Source organism: Fusarium tjaetaba (genome assembly GCF_013396195.1).
Source record: "Fusarium tjaetaba strain NRRL 66243 chromosome Unknown NRRL66243_c0000024, whole genome shotgun sequence".
Classification (NCBI taxonomy): Eukaryota; Fungi; Ascomycota; class Sordariomycetes; order Hypocreales; family Nectriaceae; genus Fusarium; species Fusarium tjaetaba.
The window spans coordinates 133,010-156,791 of record NW_023501220.1 but is presented as its reverse complement, the minus strand read 5'-3'; the positions used below and the strand labels follow the sequence as shown (position 1 = coordinate 156,791).

At 48.7% G+C, this 23,782-nt stretch overlaps 7 protein-coding genes across 7 annotated transcripts; 4 read left to right on the top strand and 3 right to left on the bottom strand.

The window, feature by feature from the left end:
* Positions 1-2,993: 2,993 nt before the first annotated feature.
* On the top strand, positions 2,994-4,622 carry FTJAE_1203 (uncharacterized protein; the record flags this gene model as incomplete). Its single annotated transcript, XM_037345036.1, has 3 exons — positions 2,994-3,488; positions 3,596-3,659; positions 3,718-4,622. 3 exons carry the CDS (start codon positions 2,994-2,996, stop codon positions 4,620-4,622), a joined length of 1,464 nt encoding a protein of 487 aa, XP_037211675.1.
* Positions 4,623-4,817: 195 nt separating this feature from the next.
* FTJAE_1202 (hydroxymethylpyrimidine phosphomethylpyrimidine kinase 2) lies at positions 4,818-6,925 on the bottom strand (the record flags this gene model as incomplete). Its single annotated transcript, XM_037345025.1, has 11 exons — positions 4,818-4,862; positions 4,911-4,990; positions 5,040-5,214; positions 5,289-5,417; positions 5,468-5,533; positions 5,582-5,732; positions 5,783-5,942; positions 5,996-6,383; positions 6,439-6,521; positions 6,578-6,759; positions 6,873-6,925. The coding sequence occupies 11 exons, from the start codon at positions 6,923-6,925 to the stop codon at positions 4,818-4,820; spliced, it is 1,512 nt and encodes a 503-aa protein (XP_037211674.1).
* A 745-nt stretch (positions 6,926-7,670) lies between these two features.
* On the bottom strand, positions 7,671-11,956 carry FTJAE_1201 (sexual differentiation and meiosis ste20; the record flags this gene model as incomplete). Its single annotated transcript, XM_037345015.1, has 3 exons — positions 7,671-9,407; positions 9,466-10,963; positions 11,010-11,956. The coding sequence occupies 3 exons, from the start codon at positions 11,954-11,956 to the stop codon at positions 7,671-7,673; spliced, it is 4,182 nt and encodes a 1,393-aa protein (XP_037211673.1).
* A 1,888-nt stretch (positions 11,957-13,844) lies between these two features.
* FTJAE_1200 (urate oxidase (uricase)) lies at positions 13,845-14,807 on the top strand (the record flags this gene model as incomplete). The annotated part of the gene is made up of 2 exons (XM_037345004.1): positions 13,845-14,628; positions 14,683-14,807. 2 exons carry the CDS (start codon positions 13,845-13,847, stop codon positions 14,805-14,807), a joined length of 909 nt encoding a protein of 302 aa, XP_037211672.1.
* Positions 14,808-15,286: 479 nt separating this feature from the next.
* Positions 15,287-15,884, bottom strand: FTJAE_1199 (ribosomal L13; the record flags this gene model as incomplete). Its single annotated transcript, XM_037344991.1, has 2 exons — positions 15,287-15,805; positions 15,864-15,884. 2 exons carry the CDS (start codon positions 15,882-15,884, stop codon positions 15,287-15,289), a joined length of 540 nt encoding a protein of 179 aa, XP_037211671.1.
* Positions 15,885-16,452: 568 nt separating this feature from the next.
* On the top strand, positions 16,453-17,468 carry FTJAE_1198 (Superoxide dismutase 1 copper chaperone; the record flags this gene model as incomplete). Its single annotated transcript, XM_037344980.1, has 4 exons — positions 16,453-16,476; positions 16,585-16,714; positions 16,770-16,847; positions 16,954-17,468. 4 exons carry the CDS (start codon positions 16,453-16,455, stop codon positions 17,466-17,468), a joined length of 747 nt encoding a protein of 248 aa, XP_037211670.1.
* Positions 17,469-21,754: 4,286 nt separating this feature from the next.
* FTJAE_1197 (oxidoreductase) lies at positions 21,755-23,568 on the top strand (the record flags this gene model as incomplete). The annotated part of the gene is made up of 6 exons (XM_037344969.1): positions 21,755-21,769; positions 21,834-21,983; positions 22,037-22,372; positions 22,422-22,583; positions 22,638-23,492; positions 23,548-23,568. 6 exons carry the CDS (start codon positions 21,755-21,757, stop codon positions 23,566-23,568), a joined length of 1,539 nt encoding a protein of 512 aa, XP_037211669.1.
* Between the last annotated feature and the right edge of the window lie 214 nt (positions 23,569-23,782).

Below are 23,782 nucleotides of genomic sequence, written 5' to 3'. Positions count from 1 at the left end.
CGTCCGTGTTGCTTTCAGCAGAGAAATGTGACATTGGCATTCATTGATCGTGGACTGCTTGATCCTTGAAGCGTTTTGGCGAGTGATAGAGCGCATGAACAGCAGACAGCCTTGTCATGAAAGACTGATAGACATATTACGTATACTGTTAGTTTATTTCGGCATCCGGAATACGGGAACATCAAGTATTCAATCTGTATCTTGCTTTTTATGTCCCCGATTTTTATCCCTAGAGGCTGTCCACGCTGCAATATCCATTTGATTGCAGTATGCCAATCAAATACGGTTATTCCCCTGAATCTCAAGCCTGCAGATGGGAAACCCCCGACCCTGAAGAATAGGGGACTGTCACCCGTCGGTGGAAACCCGGTTTCTCGCGCTCTCATTTCTGATTTCTGAGCTGTTAGGAGACACCGCGGTGTGTCGGTGAGGCTTTTTAACCGTTGGCGCGGATTAGTCCATTACTGGATACAGAGCGCATGATATTAACCGCAAGAACTCCAAAGTGCTCATGCAATGAAGATAGTAGAGGGCGGTTAATTTTAGGTGCCCGTAGGAAAATAAGGTGCGCGATTTGGTCTTGTTTGGGAAACTCCTAGCGCATTCACATGTCGCTAACAGCCTCTCACTTACATGGAAGATACGCGGTATTGCCCAAATAGGTGTTACTGGTATTGTGAACGACGAGCGAATGGTAGGTTTGCCGCTGTAATTGGGTCGCAATTCATGACAGAAGCTATTGTCTTATATCTCTCATCCCGCTCTTCTGAGTAATTGCTCGATGTCTTGCTTGCCATTTGCTGGTTGCTGACCAAATTTGGTGGCTTGAGTTGTAAATGTCTATCATCTGCGTGGGGTGTTGACTTTTATCAAAACACCATCAAGATATTTCTGCCTCACCCTACCTTATCATGTGAAATCTAGGTGAAATATGTAATCCCCAGATCTTGACGTGATTCTCGTACTATACCCCAGAATCAGATAAACATTGGGGGGTTGTAGTGCATCCCGGACATCCAGTCCATCTCGGAGCCGCAGTCACAGCTTGTCAACCTTGCATCCGTAGAAGCGCACACGACTCATCTCTCGCGATGAACCTCAACCCGAACCCTTAAAAAGAGCTCACTCCCCTTTTCTGTCTAGTGCCCGCCGTGCTCGCTCCCTTGGACCGGGTGGATCTCATCGTGGAGCCTCAAGACGAGAAAACGTTCATGTCCGCAAGCGCGCTAATGACGGATCCGCGCTTCAGTGCGTTCTGTTCATGATGGTGAACATGGACATGGGCGAGGTATGTGATTGGAGCGCGTTCTCAAGGGGTCTTCGGCGAGAGAGCTGAAGGCTGCGTCTATTTCAACTTCAAAAGTTATTTAGTTTGTGCGTATCTGGGATGTGGTGATGGGGGCAAGATATTGCTAGCCCTCTATGGGGACGGCCACTCGGTGAAATTCCCGACACTGATGAATGCGATTGGATCTTTAATATTATCAAGAGGGCATGTGACGGATTTCCTTTCTGGGTCATCCTACCAGTTGCAAGTTTATGATCTTGTTTGACGATAAAACACTTGTTCTTGACGAAACACTTGTGACGACATGTCCAGCCGCTCTTGATTGTCATGAAGGCTGGAGCAGCATTGAACAATTGCCTGTATCCACTATAGATGGAGTCTGGAACTGACGCAAAAACTTTTTCCAGGGTCCATCAAATGATGACTTTATCCACAAATGATTTAACATCAAACTTCCACTCTGAGTCTGAATCTTTGATATCGGACCGTCTTGCATGCGCCATGAATCGCCGACTTTGCTGGCGGGGACCGGCATTTGATGAGCAAACCCCAGATGAGGCTGATGGAAACGATAGCCGGGAAGACAAGCCGATATCATGAGACTCAATGTGTCGAAGGTTGAAGATTCCGAAGCAAAACGAGCTTCAGATCGTTGAGTGTGTCTCGAGTCTGGGCATCTGAAGCAGCATAGCCAACCACCTGTCGATCATTCGAACCATCAAATGTGAACTTCATCTGATGATAGTCTGAGCGTCAATCGACATCATATCATTTATCCTCAACTGCATAACCCGTCAAAGAGGATTGAATCCTTTGTTAATAACCAATCTATCTATCTATCACAGAAAACCCAATTGATGAAAAACGAGCAGTGACAAACCCCCCTGCATAGCCCGTCTTCATCAATCTCTTGCGACAGGCTGAAACAGGAGCTTGACTTTGAGACGTGCAACCCCTGCCACTAGAAACCTACAAGCTGAGGCCACCCGTCGCTAACACATATGCAGCCATTTCTGCACCAGCCCTGTTAGCACATCAACGACGGGCTACCATGCTTCCATCCTGAATCTTAGTTCTTGGGCAAAGAAGCGACACCAAGTGTTTTCAAACAGCAGACAAAGACTCTTGAACTGCCAAGTTCGACCTGAATGTTTCGTGTTACTCACGTCGTGCCCCTGAGATCGCCTTGGCCGTATGTACATATGGGGTTTACACTTTACCACCGTTTATGGCTGTCGGATCCTTGTCTTTATAATGTATCATATCGTATCGTATCGCATGTATAATGTAACTGTTGATCGTGTCTCATCTCACGGACCAGCTCTAGCTCTAACGTTAGAGGTTCCTCGCGCTTCACTTCCTCTCTCGTCCGTCCTCTCGTTTCTCTTCCTCCTCAACTAGCAGAAACTCCATTTCTCGCTTTTTGCATGTCATAAACCGCCAAGCCCTTATATTCTTTCCTTTGTCCTTCTCTTCCTTTGCTCTTGATCAAGGCTGGACCTTCGTTTGAATAACACCTTCTTTTATCTGATCAAGTCAGTGACTTGCATCATCGAAACACTCATTCATTTCCTGATACCCAGACTATTCATCCAACGCCTTGGGTATCCGAACCATATCAAGACATACCAAGGCATATTATAAAAACCTTTGGTTCATTAATACTATTTGTTTATAATCAATACAACTCAGAATACCTACGACAATGGCGCCTTTTGATGAGCCCCATCACCTTCGGTGGCAGAGACAAGCAAAGAGGGCTTTTGGTGCGGCTCTGCCAGATTGGACCATCGCCGACGACAGCGACGACTATGATGTTCACATTATGAAGAAGCGCACAGCAAGGCCGAGAGTCAGACGAAGCAATGTTCCAACTTCATCCAAGGAGCCCGAAGTCATGATCAACATCCTACGGGAGCCTTATGCTAAGCGAACCGATACTGTCGACCCTGCGACTGAGAAGCAGAAGCAGGACGCGAAGAAGGAAGAGAGTAGCGACAGTGAGAGTGAAGGTGACGACGCAGCCGACAGTGGAAGTGAGAGCGAGAGTGAGGATGAGGATGAAGAGCCAAAGAAGAGCGGGGAAGACAAAACCAGCGACGACGGCAACCCACTCAACATCAAATTGCCTGCATCATCAACAAACTCACCGTCAGTTGACGCTCCATCAGCTGAAGGAAGTATGTCGGATTCTCCTTTGGTAAGTCAGACCTTTGATCCCTCGCTCATCATGTACAAGCCGTTTCGAATTGAAAGACATGTCGAATGCAATGCAGTGCAAAATCGGCCTTGCTAACTCCTCTAAAGGTCGAAAGTGGTGATGGTATTCACTCCAATGTTCACAAGATCCTGCTGGGAGTTGGATCCGTCGGTATGCTCTCCATGTCAACCTCACCCATAACATTACAGACTGCTAACACGATATCAAGGCGGTTTTCTATTCCTAATTGGAATTGGCTTCCTCATCTGGAAGTTCTACTCAAGGAAGCAAACCCCAAAAAAGCCTGCTCCAATTGATGACATGAACTTTGACAAGCCCAGTCGCTTTGAGAACCTCGTTTCCAAGGTGCCTTTCCTCGGATCACGCTACGGTCACAAGGGCTGGTACACAATTCAAGATCCATCCTACTCTCCTCCCTCTTATTCTCCGCCTCTCGCTGAAAAGACACGGCCTCAGTCACCACTCTTCATGCCTAAGCAATCTGACAACTTCCTCACAGTGCCCAGCCTACCATTCGGCGTTTATCGTACGACTGGCGACAGAAGGACTGGGGTTACAAACTATGACATTGACGCTGTCAGCCCTACAAGCACAACCTTTGTCGAGAACGCTGTTGAGGTCCAGGTCGTGGCTCGTCACGATCCCAAGGACTCTTTGAGCACACCTTACAAACCTCAACAACACAAGCGAATCCCCTCTACTACACCATATGCCTACGATGTCGGACGACGTCAGACCGGTGTTAGCGAGCTCTCCTCGATCTCCTCTGGCTTCGGTGATGGCGACATCGTCGTGACGCCTACCACTCAGACTGTCCAAAGCGTCCCATCGCGACCAGAGCCTTCACGACAACCCACATGGAAGTCTACCAACTCTGTCGGTCGCCGTGACACTGTATCTACAGTAGCTTCGGTAGATACACGGCCACGCTTCCGCTCAGTGAACTCATGGGTGAAGCAGCAGAATGGACAATTGCGACGAGCTCAACGACAACAAGAGAACAGCCTTGATAGTGACGCTCCCCCAGTTCCTCCTCTGGCCCCTCCTCCTGAGCAAGATTTCAGATACATGTTGCAAGACGACGAGAGACCACGCCCAGTGGAGATGGTCTAGGATGGGTTCGACAAACATGCATGATATATAGAGGCACCTTTGAAAGGAGTATGGCTGGACCAGGCGTCAGATACCTACGTTGGATTTTGTGACATAAACAAGGAAACATACGGAACCAAGTGTATACTCAATTCTATGTCTATTAATTGATCGATCTAGTCTGCTTCTCCGGTTTTTGTGTGTCTGTATATTGACTTAGGTCTGCTGGGCAGGGAACATCTCCCAAAAGCCAATTTCCATCTAAATCGTATTAGACAAAGGTCACAACTCCAGAGGATGATAATATACCTTGAGGGCGTGGATAAAGATCTTAACCAGCTCTTCAATTCGCGAAGGCGACTGCAATTGAATATGCTTTTCGAGAAGGGCTGCAACTTGGTTAATAGACAGATACTCGGCGAAACTGAGGAGACTCACCAGAGCCCAACTTGACAGCATCCGTGTAATCCTCTTCATTGTAGTTCTTGATCCATGCCCAGTATGTGTTTCCCTCGCGAACAGTCTTCTCATGGTCATGAAGCATCTTGGCTGCGGCACCATAACCAAGGAGGCAGGGAGCAAGAGCCATTTGAAGACCAAGCCAATCGCCGTTCTGACCAACGTCAAGGACATAACGAGTGTATGCGGTGCAGGCTACGGAGAAAGTCAGAAAAAAGATCATTTGACATGAGCCTGCTTAAACTTGCCCTGTTTCTCTGGCGTAGCACGGATCTGCTCAATGGAGACGCCGAAGCTCTCGCAGTACGAGGTATGGAGCTTCAGTTCATGCATGATATGCTGAACAATTTCTGTTGCCTATAGAGAAGTCATGAGATTGCGTACAGTACAGAGTCAAGCGAACATACGCGAGAAATATCCTCAATGTTTTGCGCCTTGTAGGCAGCCAGAGCATTGGCACGTGAAAAGTGAATCTGTGCATAATGATTAGCTTGGGATCATTACATGTCTGGAAGGCGAACCAAGTATAGGTAATCTTGAATGATATATCCCTTGAAGGATTCGAGAGGCAGGGTTCCGTCACCCATGGCCATGACGAAAGGATGGTAAACAAACTCCTTCCAGACGTCACGGACATCAGGGCGCTCGAGAAGCCACTCGATGAAGTAGCCGCTGTTCATCGAGTTAGTACAACAAAAGATGATAAAGCTTTCTGAACGTACGGAGCAAATGGAAGAGTATAGGTCGAGTGGAAGTGGTTCAGAGGACCATGCCCCTTACCAAGACCAGGTGCTGTTCGAATGGCAGCTTCAATGTATCGGCACGCTGATCGAACAGCCGTTGGTGTATCAAGACCCTTGGCCAAGTTTGATGCGATGGCCGCTGACAACCCAATTAGTATCAGACCAGTTTTCTTAAGCAGTTTGGTCACTTACACGCCAAAGAGCATCCGGTGCCGTGGGTACTTGAGCTCGCCTGGTACGGGCTCTTGACTCTGACAACTTCACCATCACCACCAACAAGAACATCCACAACAATACTCCTCTCCTCTTCTGTCTCGGCCACAGTCAAGTCCTCCTTCATGGGTCGGTGTCCGCCCTTGACAAGCACCCACTTTGGACCAAGAGCTTGGATTCGTTGAGCTACAGTCTCAAGGTCTTGTACACTGCGAACCTCGGGGGCTTCTTGACTATTTTGGGAAAGGATAAGAATAGCTTCAGGAATGTTTGGTGTGAGGACCGTAGTGTGCGGTAGAAGGTGCTTGCAGAGATGCTGGATGGCTTCATTGGGGAGGAGTGTTGCACCAGAAGTCGAAACCATGACCTAGAAGTTCGTTGTTAGAAAGATTCAGAAGTTGATAATGCAAGTGGGAACATACTGGATCCACGACAAGCGATGGGATGCTATGCTTGACCATGGTCTTTGCAACCATCTCTATTGTCTCTGTAGAAGCAAGCATGCCTATCAAGCAAGGTGTTAGTCATTGTATAACACAGAGAAATCACTGACCAACTCACCAGTCTTGACAACATCGACACCGACATCTTCAACACAAGCGTCGATCTGCTGAGAGACAAACTCGGTTGGAATGACATGAATGCCCTTGACGCCTTGGGTGTTCTGCGCAGTAAGAGCCGTAGTGGCCGTCATGGCGTAGCAGCCATGAGCAGCAATGACTTTCTGGTCCGCTTCAAGTCCACTGATAGTTTTCTGTTAGCATATATTGTAATTGAACACAAAAGAATACATCATGAAAACGCCTTCAAAAAGCTCCATCATGCCACTCTGGGTATAAAGGAAAACTATACTTACGCTCCGCCCGAACTGTCTGACCCCGCGATGACAAGCACTCGCCCTTGGACCATGATGGAGTTTATCCTTAGGAGGGTTCAAAGAATGGTCAATGTGGTGAATCTACCAATGAAAGATATATATATGATACAGGTGTCGTGAAGGAGTCACTTGGCCTCGATCGGAGCTGAGCTTGCTCTTAATCCCGCGTTCGGTTACACATGGAAGCGGCGTTGGTTGGCATTGGCAGGCGATGTTAATGGCTCTGGTGGGGCCGAGTATTTCACCGTCATCATAATTACAAGTCATACGTACATACATTATCAGGTCATGATACTTATTTACTTATCTGCTCCATGAACCCTAAAACCAACCGGCTAAATGCAAAGTCGACATATTCACTTAATACCTGATTCCTCAATATCATGAATCCTTGGCGTAGAATAATTTGTAATTTGGGTATACGATGAGATGATGCTTTCTGTCGGATCAAGCGAGCAATGCTTTAATATCTTACTGCAATATCCTCAACCTCACTTGATCTCGTTCCAAGAAGCCCCCTCGGATAAAACCAGAAGCATCCCTTCTTCGATGTTTTGCCCAAAACACCATGATCCAAAACCCAGACCAGACCAGACACCAATGCCCTTTACAGCAGCTACTCGTCACAAGGATATATAAAGCTCAAGCCCCGCCTGCCACCCCTCAACGTGCCGTCATGATTCTTGTCATTGGTATCGTGTAGTTGAAACTTTCCAACGTCATGTTCCTTTTGGCTATGTAGTCATCTTATATCTTCGAAATATCATTGCCCATATCTCACCTCCTCAACCTGAGAGGAGCTGGTGTAAGATCTGGTGGCGGTGCCGGCGGCTCGCTGATGCTCCGTTGCCTCTCTGTCCTGTCATCCCCGGAGCTATTTTCGCCCTCGCCGCTTTCTTCTTCACTTTCCTCTTGACTTTCCTCTTGGCTGTTATCATCGCTACTGTCGTCATCTTCGTCATCCTCCTCCTCATCAAATACTATTTGCCGCATCACGTTCTTGTCAAACAAATCTATAACCATCCTTCTGACCCCTAACCGGTAGTGGTTCCATTCCATTGCGCTCATCACTTCCTTGAAGAACTGTGTACTTTTGAAGGCGCTAGGTTTGTGTACACGAAGCTTCTGGAGGTCAGTTAGCGCCTTCTTGTAGAGCACCATATTTCCCAGGTCCACGATGAGTTCCAGGACTCTTCTGTTAACATCTGCCTCGCTCAACATAGCAGGTATTTCTGCAGGCTCAAGAGGTGGTCGAGCGGGGCGAGGTGGTGGTGCCTCCTGGGCTGTCCGTTGACTTGACGGCAGAGTGATCGATGTTACCGTCTTTTGTTTCCACGGTGTCAGTGATAATAACCTTGATAGGTCATTGGGAATGCAGAATCCAAGCGAGGTACCCATTGGCGTTGTGTTGGCATCCCATCCATGCTCAGATAGAATCTCCAGACCATGCGTAGAGCGAGAAATCAGACCAAGAACGAAGAATGCAGTGCCCCTTAGACTCATTACTTCATGGGTCTCGGCAATTCGAATGATGTGCTCTACCACGTCGTTAGACTCCAAGAATGGTGCTCCCAGTTCCATGGACCCAACATTGCCAACAGCCCAGAGGCAGCCCTTGACCTTCGTAAGCATTTCCGCATCTCCCTTATCCATGCCATGCTCACGAATCGTAGCTGCAAAATCCTCAAAGTGACCTTTATCACTTAGCAGCCTACATCCCTCCTGGGTACGGGTCAACTCTCGATAAAAGTGCGGTGGTACATGGTTGTCATGGTAGTCCCCGTCCATCTCGCTCTCGTCAAATAAACTCATGCGAGGATTGTGCTCGTCGGGATCAACGAGGAACGCCCTGGCCAAGCTTGCCTCTATGACCCTGACATATGTATCGTTCCGTCCTAAGAACCAGTCGTCCATTTCGTTACTGATGTAATCCAGTCCATCCAGGTAATGGTATCCGATGGATGTTGATAAGAACCGTAGGAGCAGCGGTGCTCCAATCTCTCCCAGATGATCAAGAGCTGGCCGGCATTCAACAATGTACTCCAGGTAGGTCTTGCGATTACAGGCTTTCTCCAAGATCTTTACAGCTGTAGCACAAACCTCAATCTCGGGATCGTAAAGCTGTGTTACCAGAAGCTGAATAGCCCATTTCGAGTCACTAACGCCACCCTGTCCGTTGGCGGATGGTATCGGCCGAATGGCGTATTTGCGGAGGGCATTTGTTGCATGAATTCGAATTTCCTTCGTCCCGGCAGTCAAAGCTTTGGACAACAAGACTCGAGGATGACCCTGGACGCTATAATCGAAGCTTGACAGAAGTAACTTAATGAGGTCGGGCCTCTGCTTCAAGTCCACGATATGATACATCATATTGAACATCCTCCAACGCTCTAGCAGTTGAAGACCTTTAGGATCACCACTTAAAACACCAAGCATTGAGAAGTAGCCCGCGCAAAGTGTGTCAGTGACTCGATCTCTTGAGAACATTGGATACTGGGCTGTGAGGCCGCTAGTCTGGAGCAAGTGGTGTCAGTGATCAAGCTGAGGAGAACATAAGAGCATCAAGCCTTACCGGATCGCATTGTGCTAGACACTCAGCTATCTGTCTGAGCAACTTGCTGTCTGCCAAGAATTTGATTCCCTCAGGAGACTGAAGTAGAGAGTGCATCAGGGCACAACCGGCTCGGACATACTTCTGTGTGGCACGAGTGTTTTTGACATTAGCAAACCTGTATTTGAAAGGCCGATAGAAGCTGATGATTCTCTTCATGAACTTGGATGCTTTGATGGCCTCTTCAAGTCTCTTGCCGCTTTGGAGAGGGCCGTCAATGATCTTGAGAATAGTCTCCCAGTTCCACTTAGCATAGTTCGAGCTGTTGAGGACATTACTATCAATCAACAGTTGCCGGAAAGTAGCATCATCAAAAACCAAAGATTGGTGAGATTTCGGGGCCTCATCGATCGCGGATATGTCATTCGAGTTGTGACCTGACGATAATGCCCCGGACAAGGCACCCGTAGGCGCACTTCTGTATAAAGTACGACTAACACTGCTGATCTGGTAAACGATCCCCGAGGCGACCCAATGATCATTGTTACCAATGTTGGCAGCTGATGAGAAGAGTTCCGGCAGGAGGTGAAGCTCGGCGCTCCAGGATGGAGGTAGGAGGCGACTAGCGAGTTTCAGCACCTCGCTAATCAGAAGGGTCGTCTTGCGTTGCAGAGTTGGATTCTCGTCCCCTTGAGCAATCTTCAGGAGTACTGGTAAGAGGCCTGCTCGAATGAGCACTGCCAGCAACAGGGCTGTGTAGTGCTCTACGAAATTTTGTTCACCGCTGTCTTCTTCTGTGAACTGTAAGTGGCTCTTGTCCTTTTGGTTCGACTTCAGGTTCGCAACTCGGCCGTACGTTGTCAATCTCCTTCCAGCAAGAAAAGAAGTTGCCCACGCTGGTGGCTTGATCCGTAGAAGTGAGAATATAAGATCAAGAATAGTCTCCCGAACCACATCACTCGGCAATAGCATGCTCGTGATCAAGGATCGAATTGTTCGGAGATCATACATGCAGAGAGTCATGAGCCCTGGCCATGACTTCAAAGCTGTTGCAATAGCCTTGGAGTTCTGTTTCATGATACTTTCGTTGGTCAGGAGATGGTCGGTAAAGACAGTAAATAGCACTTCCAGACCATATCCTGGCTGTATGTATTTCCGCTTTCGAGGTGAGTCGAGCAGGTATAAAAACGCAGAGGTCAAACTCTCGGGGGATTTGTAGATGCCTTCTGAAAGGGCCTCCGTCAATGGTCCCAAGCCGCCAGAGGCCACCAAAAGTGCTGGATCTTGCACTATGATTTCTGCTAAAGTCTCGATGCAGATAGGCCTTAAACGGTCCAAGTCTCCCTCAGCCGGCTGTGCATTTGCTCGTCGGTCTTCTCCATGCTCTGCAACTGCAACTATCGTGCGCACCACGGCTCGAGAAATCTCTTTCACTCCGCCTTTGACATCAAGAAATGCACGGACGAACTTGAGGGCCTGCTCGCGTTCAACATCCGCTTTGCGGTAGTTGTTGAGTGATCTGATCATGTCAGTAAAAAGGGCGCGGCCACAGTCGAAGGACATACCGTATCACCAGATAATCCGTGTTCAGGCTTCGGATCTTCTTAAGTGATGCCACATCTGAAATAGCATATCTGGTCATTCGATAGCCAGCAGCCACGACTTCGCGACTCTCGCTTAGGAGCATTACCTGCATGCGGAGCCCAAAGATTGACCAAACCAAGTCGTACTTAAGAGTTGGGTAACGCTTGAAGAGATCGACGAGCTGGTTCCCCCGTGAGACGTAGTACTCCGGCATCATGCCCTCAACCTCTAAGGCCTGGAGCAGTTCCGCAAGCGCAAATGTTGGGCTCTCTGTCGGTTCCTCATTGTCAGATTCTACGACAGATCGTGACACGCTCTGTGGCGAACGCAGTCCAATTGGTCTCCCGGATTCGATAACGTTGCTCTGGGTACGGTTTCGTTTTGGCGTTGCAGGTGGAATCTGTCGTGTATGCTGAGCATCTGAAATCTTCTGGCGCAAGTCCTTGATACGCGAATTGCTAGCGTTAAGCTCCGCCTCAACCTTTTGTCGTTGCTCTTTGGTCTGCTTCGCTTTCTTAGAGTTCAGCGCCTCGAGCATGTTCTCACTCCCCTCCTTAATCTTCATCTCACGGTTGAGTCTTTCTTTCAGATGTGTCAGAGCTTGCTCAGCTAGCGTGTCTGCGTCATCCTCTTCCACCTTGTCCATGAAGCTGCTTGGGTATATTGACCCCGCTTCAGTCTTACTTCCAGCCCGACTACGCAACTCTGAACTGAAGCTGCCGGGAGCAACATTGAGACTGCTTCCCCTTGGCGCAAAAGATACGGCCGAAGCCGAGAGATTTCGGGCGTTGGCGCCATTGGGAGGTTGTAGACCCGAATCGCCTCGGTCGAAGCTCGTGCGGCCGGATAACTGCTGAGGCAGGTTGTGCTGTGAAGGTTGGCTCGGAGGGGTCATGCCCTTCTGAGCTGCTGCAGAAGAGCTCAGCATATCAGCGGCAAACAGCCCACCGATTGGGACTGGGCCCAAAGGTGGTGGAAGAGCATTCGTTGATCAACGGGCGACTGAGGTGACGAGTACGGAGGATGCGATCGCGGTCAAGGTTCGTATGCGTTACAGTGACTTCGATTGATAGGCGTATATTCGTTCGCAAAATGGCAGATAAAGTGATTGTCTAGATCCAATACTTCGAGCGATCGTGATGGTGTGTCGTACAAGTATGTATAACTCGGACCGCGTTTTCGGCGATGGCGCTGTCAGTGAAGCCGTAGTCTATCTGGACAGTGAAACTGAGTCAATCTGGAGTTTCAAGAGAGCGGAGTTGTCGCCGAAGATGCTGAAGGCAGCTTGCGTGGATTCCAAGGCGACGGTGGGTGCGAAAGCAAGCAAATGATGTAGCCACGATACGGGGTTGAATGTCCAGTTTACCAACAGAAGCAATAACCAGATTGATACCGTACAGAACCTGACCTTACGTAGCAGATCTAGGCCAATATCAGAGCAAAACGAGCGAGGTTCAAGGACCAGTCAGGCAGGGTTTCGAGAGACGAGAGGGCAGGTGATTGGAGGATCCAGAACAGAGGTTGTTGGCTTGCGGGCAACCAGGGCCTAAAGTGGAGGCAGACAAGACCCAGCCAGATGGTGATGCATTCCATTTACAGACCTGCCCGGGCACTAAAGTCAACCTTGTGCTCTGTAAACTGTGCTGCAGCCTTGGGTACAGTTTGCGGGCGGCTTCACTAGAGAGTTTTGGCAAAGCTCCGTCTGGCACAGTAGCGTGCTGTAGGTTAGATGCTCTGAGCTTAAAGTGTTTTATTCCGGGGTTACGATGGAGTTACGAGAGCATCCATGAAGCTGAGGAGCTGAACTGCTGAGGAGCCGAGTAACCGAGTTTGAGAGTCAGGGTTAATAGCAATTGAAGATATATTGCGATCAACCTGTTTGGCGCAAGGCAGCTGATTGCCGTTGTAACTATGCCTTCGTCCTCATAAACATAGAGCTTCCACCTCACCAGAGCATTTCAAGCTTGGGCAATAATGATTTCACCACCTGCATTCTTGACCAGATTCACATGCTGGTACACACAAATTGAGAACCCATTCTCCCAAATATATTGGTGCTGCGTGAGGCTATCAACAAAAATGTGAAAGATACCCTACAGACTGCATGCCGGGGTTTTGTAACAGTCCAAGCTCATCAGAACAGAGGGCATGAGGATTGCCTTGACCATAAACACCAGAACCTGACTGGTACTTCTCCCGCATGATCTTGTACCTCATCTTTTCTGCCACCAGAACTCAAATTGTCTCCGTATCGCAGGAATCATGCGATGTTGAGTCGCATTATAAGATAAGATAGACAAGTCGAGATAAGAGCTCCGATGGCTCCAGGCGGGCCCCGATATACGGGATCGAGGGCATCGGCGTCCTCCGGGGCCCGGCACCGACCCCCATCGCCCCATGGAAAAGCTTCAATTCACCAGGAATTGCAATATCGGACATTGAATTGTTCGGCCATAGGCGCTTGTTTTCTGATCGCCAACGTCCGTCTCCGTCCGTTGAGCCGCTTGGAGTAGCGTTGTTTGGTTGCTTTGTCTCTAATCACCTTAGCCGGAGCCGTCATTATCGCTGGGAAGGGGGGCTGACATTGGATCCCAACCATTCTGCATACTTGCTAATCTATATTTAAAAGCCTATCCCTCCCCTTTCCTCTTTCTCAAATCATACCGTGCTTAATCTTGACTCTTGGGAACATTACCATCGCTCATCTCTTGTCGCAATATACTGAACCTGAAACCTTATCTGGTCTTATCCGGTATCATATCCGGTATCAATATCTATACACGTCTTCAGACTTATCACACAACAAGCATATCACAATGCCTTACGTATCTGCTGCTCGCTATGGCAAGGACAATGTCCGCGTCTGCAAGGTTGATCGCGATGCCTCTACTGGCATCCAGACCGTCACTGAGATGACTGTCTGCTGTCTTCTTGAGGGGGAGATTGAGACCTCCTACACCAAGGCCGATAACAGTGTTGTCGTTGCCACCGACTCTATCAAGAACACTATCTACATCACCGCCAAGCAGAATCCTGTCAACCCTCCTGAGTTGTACGCCTCTATCCTCGGCAGCCACTTCATCGAGAAGTACAGCCACATCCACGTTGCCAACATCAACGTCAAGACTGTTCGCTGGCAGCGTCTGGAGGTTGACGGCAAGCCTCACCCTCACAGCTTTTTCAAGGATGGTGAGGAGACCCGAAATGTGGAAGTTCGCGTGAGCCGACAGGAGGGCATCCAGATCAAGAGCTCTCTTGTTGGCTTGACTGTGCTCAAGAGCACTGGTTCTGCTTTCCACGGCTTCGTCCGCGATGAGTACACAACTCTTCCTGAGACTTGGGATCGCATCTTCTCAACCGATGTTGATGCTACATGGAAGTGGAAGAAGTTTGACACACTGAACGCTGTCAAGGCCTTTGCTCCCAAATTCGACAGTGCTCGAGAGGCAGCACGCAACATCACCCTCAAGGTCTTCGCTGAGGACAACAGTGCTAGCGTGCAAGCCACCATGTACAAGATGTCCACCCAGATCCTTGGACTTGTGCCCGAGATTGCGACAGTCACTTACGCACTGCCTAACAAGCATTACTTCGAGATTGGTAAGTCTGGAGGCACTTCCCCGAGTCCACTATTGATACTAACTTCTTATCTAGACCTGAGCTGGCACAAGGGACTCAAGAACACAGGCAAGGATGCTGAGGTTTACGCGCCTCAGTCTGGCCCCAATGGTCTTATCAAGTGCGAGGTGTCTCGCGACAACTTGCAATCAAAGCTATAAGGGGCGTTGAGAATGGTTGTATTCTGCGGCGATAGATGTCAAGATGGAACGTTATAATGAACCCAGGATAAAGATTGATACCAAGCGATGAACTTAGATTCTAGCACTAGATATGTTTTGAGTAATTACGTTAATTTTGCCACCTTTCTGCCTGTTCTGATCGTAATGTGTTGAGGCCTGTATTGTTGTATTGCCTTACTTATGCCTTCTTAAGGATTGGCGACAATGTGTGAGCTTTAGGGGCATAATCAAGGTGAATATCACCGGGAGAACATATATCAGACCCAGTGTCTTTGTACAGCAGATGAAATGCACACCGGACACTTCATATCATGAAAAACGTTGAAAATTGCTTGGTGCTAGGTCATAATATGCCCAAGATATTGGTACAAATAGTACAAGGACTCTCATAGCCCATCCGCATACTCCGTAGATTCTACTGCACAGCCCCCTCGCCCCATGGCAACTCCCGTAATTTCTTATAATCGCTTCTTATCGCCATTTCGGACCCTTTCGGTGGCCTTCTCCCAACCCTCAGCTCCCACTGGCACACCAGCAAACCGTATCAAGTTATCCTTGTACGGATGAGCGTCGCCCTCAAACGCCTTAAGTCTTGCCAAACGCTTGTCTCGTAGTCGGTTCTTGGGCAACATGCCACGCACAGCCTTGCGCAGGACCTCACTGCCTCCGTGCGCCTCCATAAGTGCGTCCATTGTTACGGTCTTGAGGCTACCAGGTCGTGTCGTATGTCGGTAGTAAGGCTTTTGCCACTTCTTGCGGCCGGTTGTGTGAAGAGCGGCGCAGTTGGTCACGACAACGTAGTCACCGCAGTCGGTTGAGGGGTCGAAAATCGGTTTGTGCTTGCCCATGAGAAGAACGGCGATGCGAGATGCGAGACGGCCGAGTGAAGGTGGTGTAACGCCGGGCTGAGTAGAGAGTGTGGCATGAGGAGCGGAGGCAGAGACACCGTGCCATACTCGAGAGTAGGCCAGTTTGGTCTATTTGATATTGGTTAGACAAGAGAAAGATTTGAGGACGTTCATCTTATCAGCTCACCAGACCGAGGACTTGCGACATGTTGGAGGCTTTGAGAGATCAATCTCTCACAATGCACCTCCAATTGGTATGATCAGCCGCAAAACTGGCGAAGGAGGGGTCAAATCGTCGTGTAGCCTCGTTTTGCTGTATCGCGAGATCTACCAACACCGAAACGCTCAACCAGAAAGTTTAGATCCGGATGCCAAGGATTAATTGCTGAGTCAGGATGATGAACAGTCACGTGCCAACATCTTAAATCCCGAAGCCACTGGCTGAACCCACTTCCGGGGTGCGGAAGTTGTGCGACAACGGCCGGAGCCCGATGTTAGTTATCACTCGATTGTGGATTTCAAAGCACCTCAGCGAACAAAAGCCGCCCACGTCGTGCTACAACCTTGTTTTCTAAGCAAATGCCTCTCAAGTTTACACCTGCAAGAGTATTTACAACTGCTTCTCTCTTTACAATAGCTGGCTATTCAGCATACCGATATCGAATCTCACGTATCAGCTCTAACACCACGCCCCCCACTTGTTAGTTCTCCAACTTCTATGCGATTCTCTTACACTGCAAGTATGAAACTAACGGATCAACGCAGCATCTAACAAGATGACGGCCGATAACTCGTTTGAGGTGCGCACAAAATTCTGAGCTATGAGTCATGGCTGAGAAAAGGGGACGAGGAGAGTTGTTGAGATCTTTTCCCAGTATTCAGGAACTAATGAAACGTCTTGAAAACAGACCCTCTTTGCTGTTCCGCTGTCATGTGACAGTTGTGTCAAGGCGGTTTCAGACTCTCTGTACAAGCTCGGCGGTATCAGTAATGTGGAAGGCAACTTGAAGGACCAGTTGATTTCTGTCAAGGGCACCGGTAAGGCGAGCTAAGTCACCGATTCGCGTACAAGCTAACGGTGCCGAACTTCCAGCTCCCCCATCAGCTATCGTAGAAGCTATCCAAGCCACCGGAAGAGATGCCATCTTGCGTGGAACGGGGGCCTCAAACAGTATGTGCAGAGTAGTTACTCACCCTCCTGTGATACAATCACACTGTCATGGGACTGCCGGCTCTACAACTTGGCACGACGGATCACTGACCTTGAAATCTGATAGGCGCCGCTGTGAGTATTCTCGAAACATTTGAAGATCCTGTGGATGGCTTCTACGAAGAGCCTAGCAGAGATGTAAGGGGGTTAGCAAGAATGGTACAAGTTAGTTCAGGACGGACATTGGTTGACTTGACTATCCGCGGCGTTTCTCCCGGAACTTACAAAGCTTCAATCCGCGCATACGGCGACTTGAAGAACGGTGCGACGTCAACGGGCCCTGTCTGGACAGGAGAAGATAAGAAGCCTCGGGGTGACCTTGGTACTGTTGAGGTCGGTGAAGATGGACGGGGCGCAGCCTTCATAGACCATGGTTTCCAAATCTGGGAGGTTATTGGACACGCCATGGTTCTAACAAGGCAGGAAGAGAAGGACGAACCACTGAAGAACGATAAGGACACTGTCGTCGGCATTATCGCACGAAGCGCTGGTATGTGGGATAACGATAAGACGGTGTGCTCATGCACAGGCAAGACGCTCTGGGAGGAACGAAAGGATGAGGTTCAGAAGGGAATGCTATGATAACGAGGCATCTACCAAATCCGAGTCGGCAACCAAGCCTGAACATTAACGCTGGACAGTGCCAAGAAGAGTATTATTTCTGATTTATGGCATGATGCACACCCTTTGTTGAAGGCTTGTCGTCCCTTCAACTGTTTCTCCGCAAACTTGAAACAAAGCCCATGCAAAGTTGGGTTGAAGAGTGACAAGTGGAAGATCTGTAACGCATCGACGGTGCTGCGGCGAGATGTGGTGCGATATCTGACCTGGGGACAAGATCGAACATGGGTCTTTTCCATGATCATGGTTCGATATCATTCCAAAGAGGCAATGTCCCTCGTATTTAGCTGTGCCTCACGGAAAAACTGATTCTCGTAGTCGTTCTCTTTGAAGGAATTCGGAACTATTTTCTACGGTTACACATCCTCGTGATAAAAGCTGGTAAACGGCTGATGGAAGTTTGAGACTAAGGCATAGACGGCAAGTAGAATCTGAGATTCAAGGCTTCAATGCATTGGCAGCAAGACCTTGCTGGGATGAAGATGAAACCCCGGAGATCAGCCACAGAATTATGCGAGACAATGGTGTAAGTGACAGCTGTAACATGTTCCACTGGCATCTCTACCTTGACGTCAGTCGCGATAGGCTAGCGGTGCCAAGGTGAGCTTCGGAGTAGATCGACTGTTTCGATGCCTTTAAAGAGAAAAGAATATTCAGGTGAGTGAAGGATGAGACGAAGGGACAGGGACGATACCTGTTCGTGTGTATGAGAGAGACGGGAGGAAATACAAGGCTGAGGGTTAGCTCAAACCTTCGCATCAGGATAGTAGATAAACTCAAGATCTGATGTACGATGAGAAACAGGGCGAGATGAAGGAACAAGAAACTGTTCAAAGTTGAATCTGGAACTTAGATACAATACCAACTAACCTTGATGGGTACTGGTACATGATCGACTGTTGCCGTTGAACCCGCTCGTACTGTGAGACAGACAAATAGGTAGACAGGTCGAGATATGATTATTCAACATGAACCATTTCCATGCTAACAATGTGTGTGTATCTGAAATTTCTGGACGAATGCTGGCTCTTTTATTCAGATTAACCAATACATTGACTCGCTTGTTAAGCGATTCCAACAGACCTTAACTTTATTATGTTTTTTTTTGTATCAAGTAGATATCTCAAAGACTGAATATATGTGAATGTGCCTGAAGTATACTATCGATTTTAAGCTCATCAAATAGTTTCCGGTGTGAGATTGTCTCAGATATCTCGTGCCTGAACGTCATGACGTCTAGAAACTTTCTGCTACGTCCCCGGGTCTCGGGCTGTAACCAACTGGCACCCCTGGCTTGGCTCCATGGGGCTCCGGATCACCATATGCCGAAAGGTTCAATGCAACATGCACTGCCGCAGTCGTCGTAAGGCCTCCCGCAGAAAGGGAGTACATCTATATAGTTGTTGGCCCGGTAAGGAGGCCATACGGGGTCAGAATGTCAGGAGGAAAACTCCCAACACAGTCAGGCTTGAGAGACTGGATGAAGAGCCCGGACTGGTGGTACGCTATGGATACTCGGTACTATATCGTACACATACAGCTAGATGCGTGTTGAGTGGGCGCATTAGCGTCGAGGCTGGCGGCAATGGAAGCAAGGGATAGGCTAGGAATTCTCCAAGATGAAGATGTTGTAAAAAATCACGAGAGCAAACATCATCATCTGTCGTTTGGTTCAAGTCATGAAAGTTGTTCCTGTTGGTGCCGGTTTCTTCCTAAACTCCGTTTGCCAAGATCGCTTGAAAGTCTCTCCCTGGTAACCGCCCGGGTTGGATCTCGGCTCTTTGCTAACGAGAGTATCCGTACAACGACTGTCGTTTTCACTCACCGTAGATCCACTGGTCCTCACATCTTGGCAGCTTGGGCTGGGGGCAGGTTAGTACCACTTGCAAAGCTCATTTCGATCCCGTGCCTTCGGGACCGAAGCCTGAATAGAACAAAACGTCACGATCGAGTCTAGTAATAAGTTATGTTAGTCTGCTGTATGTATGTTCCATTCCTTTGGGCCTATGCTGCAGGGTCCATCACTCTAAACTGCCCACATCAGGGCGCTTAAACCCAGATTAGGATTGATCGAGAGGATGGAACGCACGTCATTCGACACCAGCAGCTTGGACGCATAAACCCATCCCATCCCATCAGCCACGGCGGTCGACCAGGGTCTGACTTGTTGGCATTGCAATGCAAGTTAGGTAGACGTAGACTGAAGATTCCCATCGTGAAAGAGAGGGGAGAATTGGAGTAGGTAGGCGCCGAGGGGTGGACCATACAGGCAAGATCCTGGTATATTGACCAATGAGAAGATGCGCCTGAGAGTGACCAGCACCTGTGACAGTCGCTGCAGCAGGTGCATAAAGTGACCCCGTTGTCTAAGCAAACCCTGGCAACCCCAAATCTTTCATCACAGTTCGCATACAACCTTTCGATTACTTTGAGGCATCTGACGACGCTGCTGAATGCAGTGGTTCGATCTAGCATGGCAGCTAGTTTCATGAGGGTAGGATATACCGATTTAGCTCTCATCTATGTGAGGAAAGGAAAAGACATCACATCTAACTAGTTCATCACATCACAGGTGATGGTTATGCATTCAGTCTCCTAGTCTACACCGTCAAACAGTCAACTTTTCTTTTTCAAATCTCCCGATATGTATCCATTAGTTATGCCAGTGGAGAAGAGAAACAAGATGGGGATTTTAGGTTCCCAGCTCAAACCCGGCCCGGTAAGAGTGTTGGCAAACCTCTTACATGTGGCTAGCGGTCGATCAGACGTTGCACATACACCGAGAGAAGTAATACATTTCAGATCTCAGATGCAGTCGGAAACATTGCTATAGCAGAGGCAAGAGGAGAAGAAAAACGTGCGAACCCTTGTTGCACATCCCCCTGGCCCGCCGCTGCGCAGTCCTCGGGGTGAAATAAAACTTGTGATGTTAAAACAGGGTGCTAGAATAAACTGGTCTAAAGCTCTACTGAAATATACCCTAAACTTGCCCAAGTCTTTTTATCACTTAGGATAAAGGTCCCAACTTTTCTTGCCTCCCCTTCCATCCATGACAGAGACTGCAGAGTGTGGTTGTAGAGAGTCAGGTCCCGCGTAGGCCGTGTGACAACCATCATAGAACCAATTCCCATCGTCTCTAGGCGCTGGGCCTAGTTGCACCAGCCACTCATCGGTTGTTGTGCCGTATGTCATCTCAAGCACTGCTGCAATCAATCACTCCCATCACCACGCCATTGACTCTTGGCTCGCAATAATCTCTTGTTCGATCTAGAAATAGGCCATGAAATTGGCAGTTTTGTTCCTCGCAAAAGTTTTGATTCCATGCCGTGTGTTTGCATCCATTGCAGCTGAGCCGGAGGGAAACATGCCACTTACATGGACGATTTCTTGGCCTATTCTCTCAAGCTGGATATAATAATGACAACTCGGCCTCTCGATTTGTCGTTCGCCGATCAGTATCTCAATTGTCTTCTTTTTGTTGTATCGTGATAGCTATTGCATACAATACCCCGTTCGTACAATAGCTTGTTCTATACGCGCTTAGGTCTCGAGTCAAGTCCAACACTCAACTCTCGGCCTTTCAACCACTTCTCAACCACTTCTCAACCAACCTCAGCAACCAACAACGCTTGAAGCTATAAAAAGAACATTCCCAAGAGCAGACAGAGTCCGACATACGATCCAACTTAATCTCCCATCGATTATCTACATCGCAAAACAAACCAATCCCCTCATCGTCTAGTCTCCAAGCACTTCTTGACTTTCCTCTTTCTCTCTCGAGGTAGCGCCACTGGCTCGGCCGCCAAGACATCGAGACTTGCAGTGCGCCAATTGCTTGCTTCAGGCTCCCTTCGCACTCCAGCACCGGACTATCCCTGCAAAGCCAACCCCCTGTTCCCTAGCTTCAGTGAGGTGTCCGCCAGGCCCGTACTTGGCATACCCCTGTACCCCCGTACCGTGCCTAGCGTACCTGCCCCCCCGCCGCCATTCGACCCGACCGCACCACGGGCACCTTCCTTACCTCTGGTCACAGGTGCTGCCCGCCGAATAATAAGTTGGGACAGCCCTCATACATTAAGCGCCCATTCTGAGCCCCTCAACTCTCCCTTGACTCTCGAATTTCTGCTATTTACCAAGAATATCCCCCTATACTGTTTTCTATTCCCGATCATACCGTTCTTACATACATATCTACCTATCATTCTAAATTCGAATCTGCCGTGGTACTTTGCCCTGCAACGACAATCATGTCGTTGAAACAGGTTCGCATACTCCTCTACTGTCATGTCTTCCTGATCAGTCCACTAACACAATTCCTCTCTACAGGAAATCGAGACCTGGGTTGCAGCCCTGGGCCGCTACGATAACAATGAATTCGAAGAGGCCCTCAACGAGTTTGGAAAAATTGGCGACACCAGCAAGATCCTCTTCAACATGGGCGTGATCCATGCCACACTCGGCGAGCATGAGAAAGCTGTATGCAAACCTTTGCAGACTATACAATTTAACAATACTAATTCCTTACCTAGGTTGAGAGCTACCAACGAGCCATTCGACTTGATCAGTACCTCGCCGTTGCCTACTTCCAGCAAGGCGTCTCGAATTTCCTCCTCGGCGACTTTGAAGAAGCCCTCGCCAACTTCAACGACACACTCCTTTACCTCCGTGGCAATGCTATGATCGATTACGCTCAGCTCGGTCTTCTATTCAAACTCTACTCCTGCGAGGTGCTTTTCAACCGAGGTCTTTGCTACATCTACTTGCAGCAGATGGAGGCTGGTATGCAGGATTTCTCCTATGCTGTGAAGGAGAAGGTGGTGGAAGATCACAATGTTATTGATGATGCTATTAGAGAACAGGCGGAGGTTTGTGATCCCACAGCATTTACCCTGACTGCTCATCTAACTTGATTAGGGTTATACTGTCTTTTCAATTCCTGTCGGAGTTGTCTACAGACCCAACGAAGCCAAAGTTCGAAACCTAAAGACAAAAGATTATCTTGGCAAAGCCAGACTTGTGGCAGCTTCAGACCGTGCCAATGCCTTCACTGGATTTGCAGGTTCTGAAATCAAGAACGTAAGTGGTTCTCAAAATTTCTATGCTGAAGTTTCCTTGACTAACAGCATTTAGGCTGGTAAGCTAGAGGTCAAAGATGACCGGCCTGCCGACAACATTTCCTTCGCCGCTACAAATCTCGTCAAGCCTGGTCTTTCGTCTCGGAGGCAACAATCAGAACCTCCGAACAACCGAAATGTATTTCCGCCAACACCCCCACCCGAGAACGAGCGCCCATCTCGTGCTGCTTCTGTTCGCGGTGGGAAGCCTCAGTTGGCTAAACTCAACATACAGCAGGCCGAGCCAAACCGCCGGTATGAGAAGGCAACTTCTCCACCAGATAGCCGTTCTCGGCCCATGCCCGCAAGATCAGCGTCTGCTGCCAGTTCTAGAATGATGCAGAGGGAGCCTCAGCCTCTCCAATTAAGACCCCGGCAGATCCCAGAGGAGACAGGGTCACCAGAGGATGTCTACGCTATGTACCAGGGAGGCGATCCTTACCGAAACTCGAGGGGGTCTATCGGCAGTCGACGCCAAAGACAACCACAGTATTCTGAAGAGGAAGACGGATCAGATTATGAGGGCACCATCAACGAGAACGACTTCGAGATGATCGGTCAACGCCGAGGTCCAGGCTCTGTTTCAGGTCAACGTGGTAGTCGACGACCAGAGATCACAAAGATCCGTGTCAAGGTCCACGCTGATGAAGTCAAACTCATCATGATCGCTCCTGATATCAAATACGAAACGCTAGCCGACAAGGTTCGCGATAAGTTTAATATTAGGCGACGATTTAAGATTAAGGTTAAGGACGAAGACGTGCCCAATGGGGACATGATTACAGTTGGCGACCAGGATGACCTGGAGATGGTGATTGATAGTGTCAAGGAGGAAGCAAAGAAACAACGAGCAGAGACTGGCAAGATGGAGGTATGTGGATATTCCCTTTCTTATGGTTCTGAACCCATCGCTAACATAATTGCAGATTTGGATCTTTCAACTTTAGACATATACCCTGACAGCGCGCATTTGCATTTTGGATATTTACGAATTTCTATCTATCACGAAGCAGTGGCTTGTGAGTTGACCAAGAAATCTCCAGAAAAGACCCTTTTCTGTTCTTGGATTTTTACCATTATCTTAATCTTGTACTTTTCGAAACATGTCAAAATAGTCTAGCATATTAAGGGTTCTAAGTTAGATGGCAGGCAGGCAGCCGG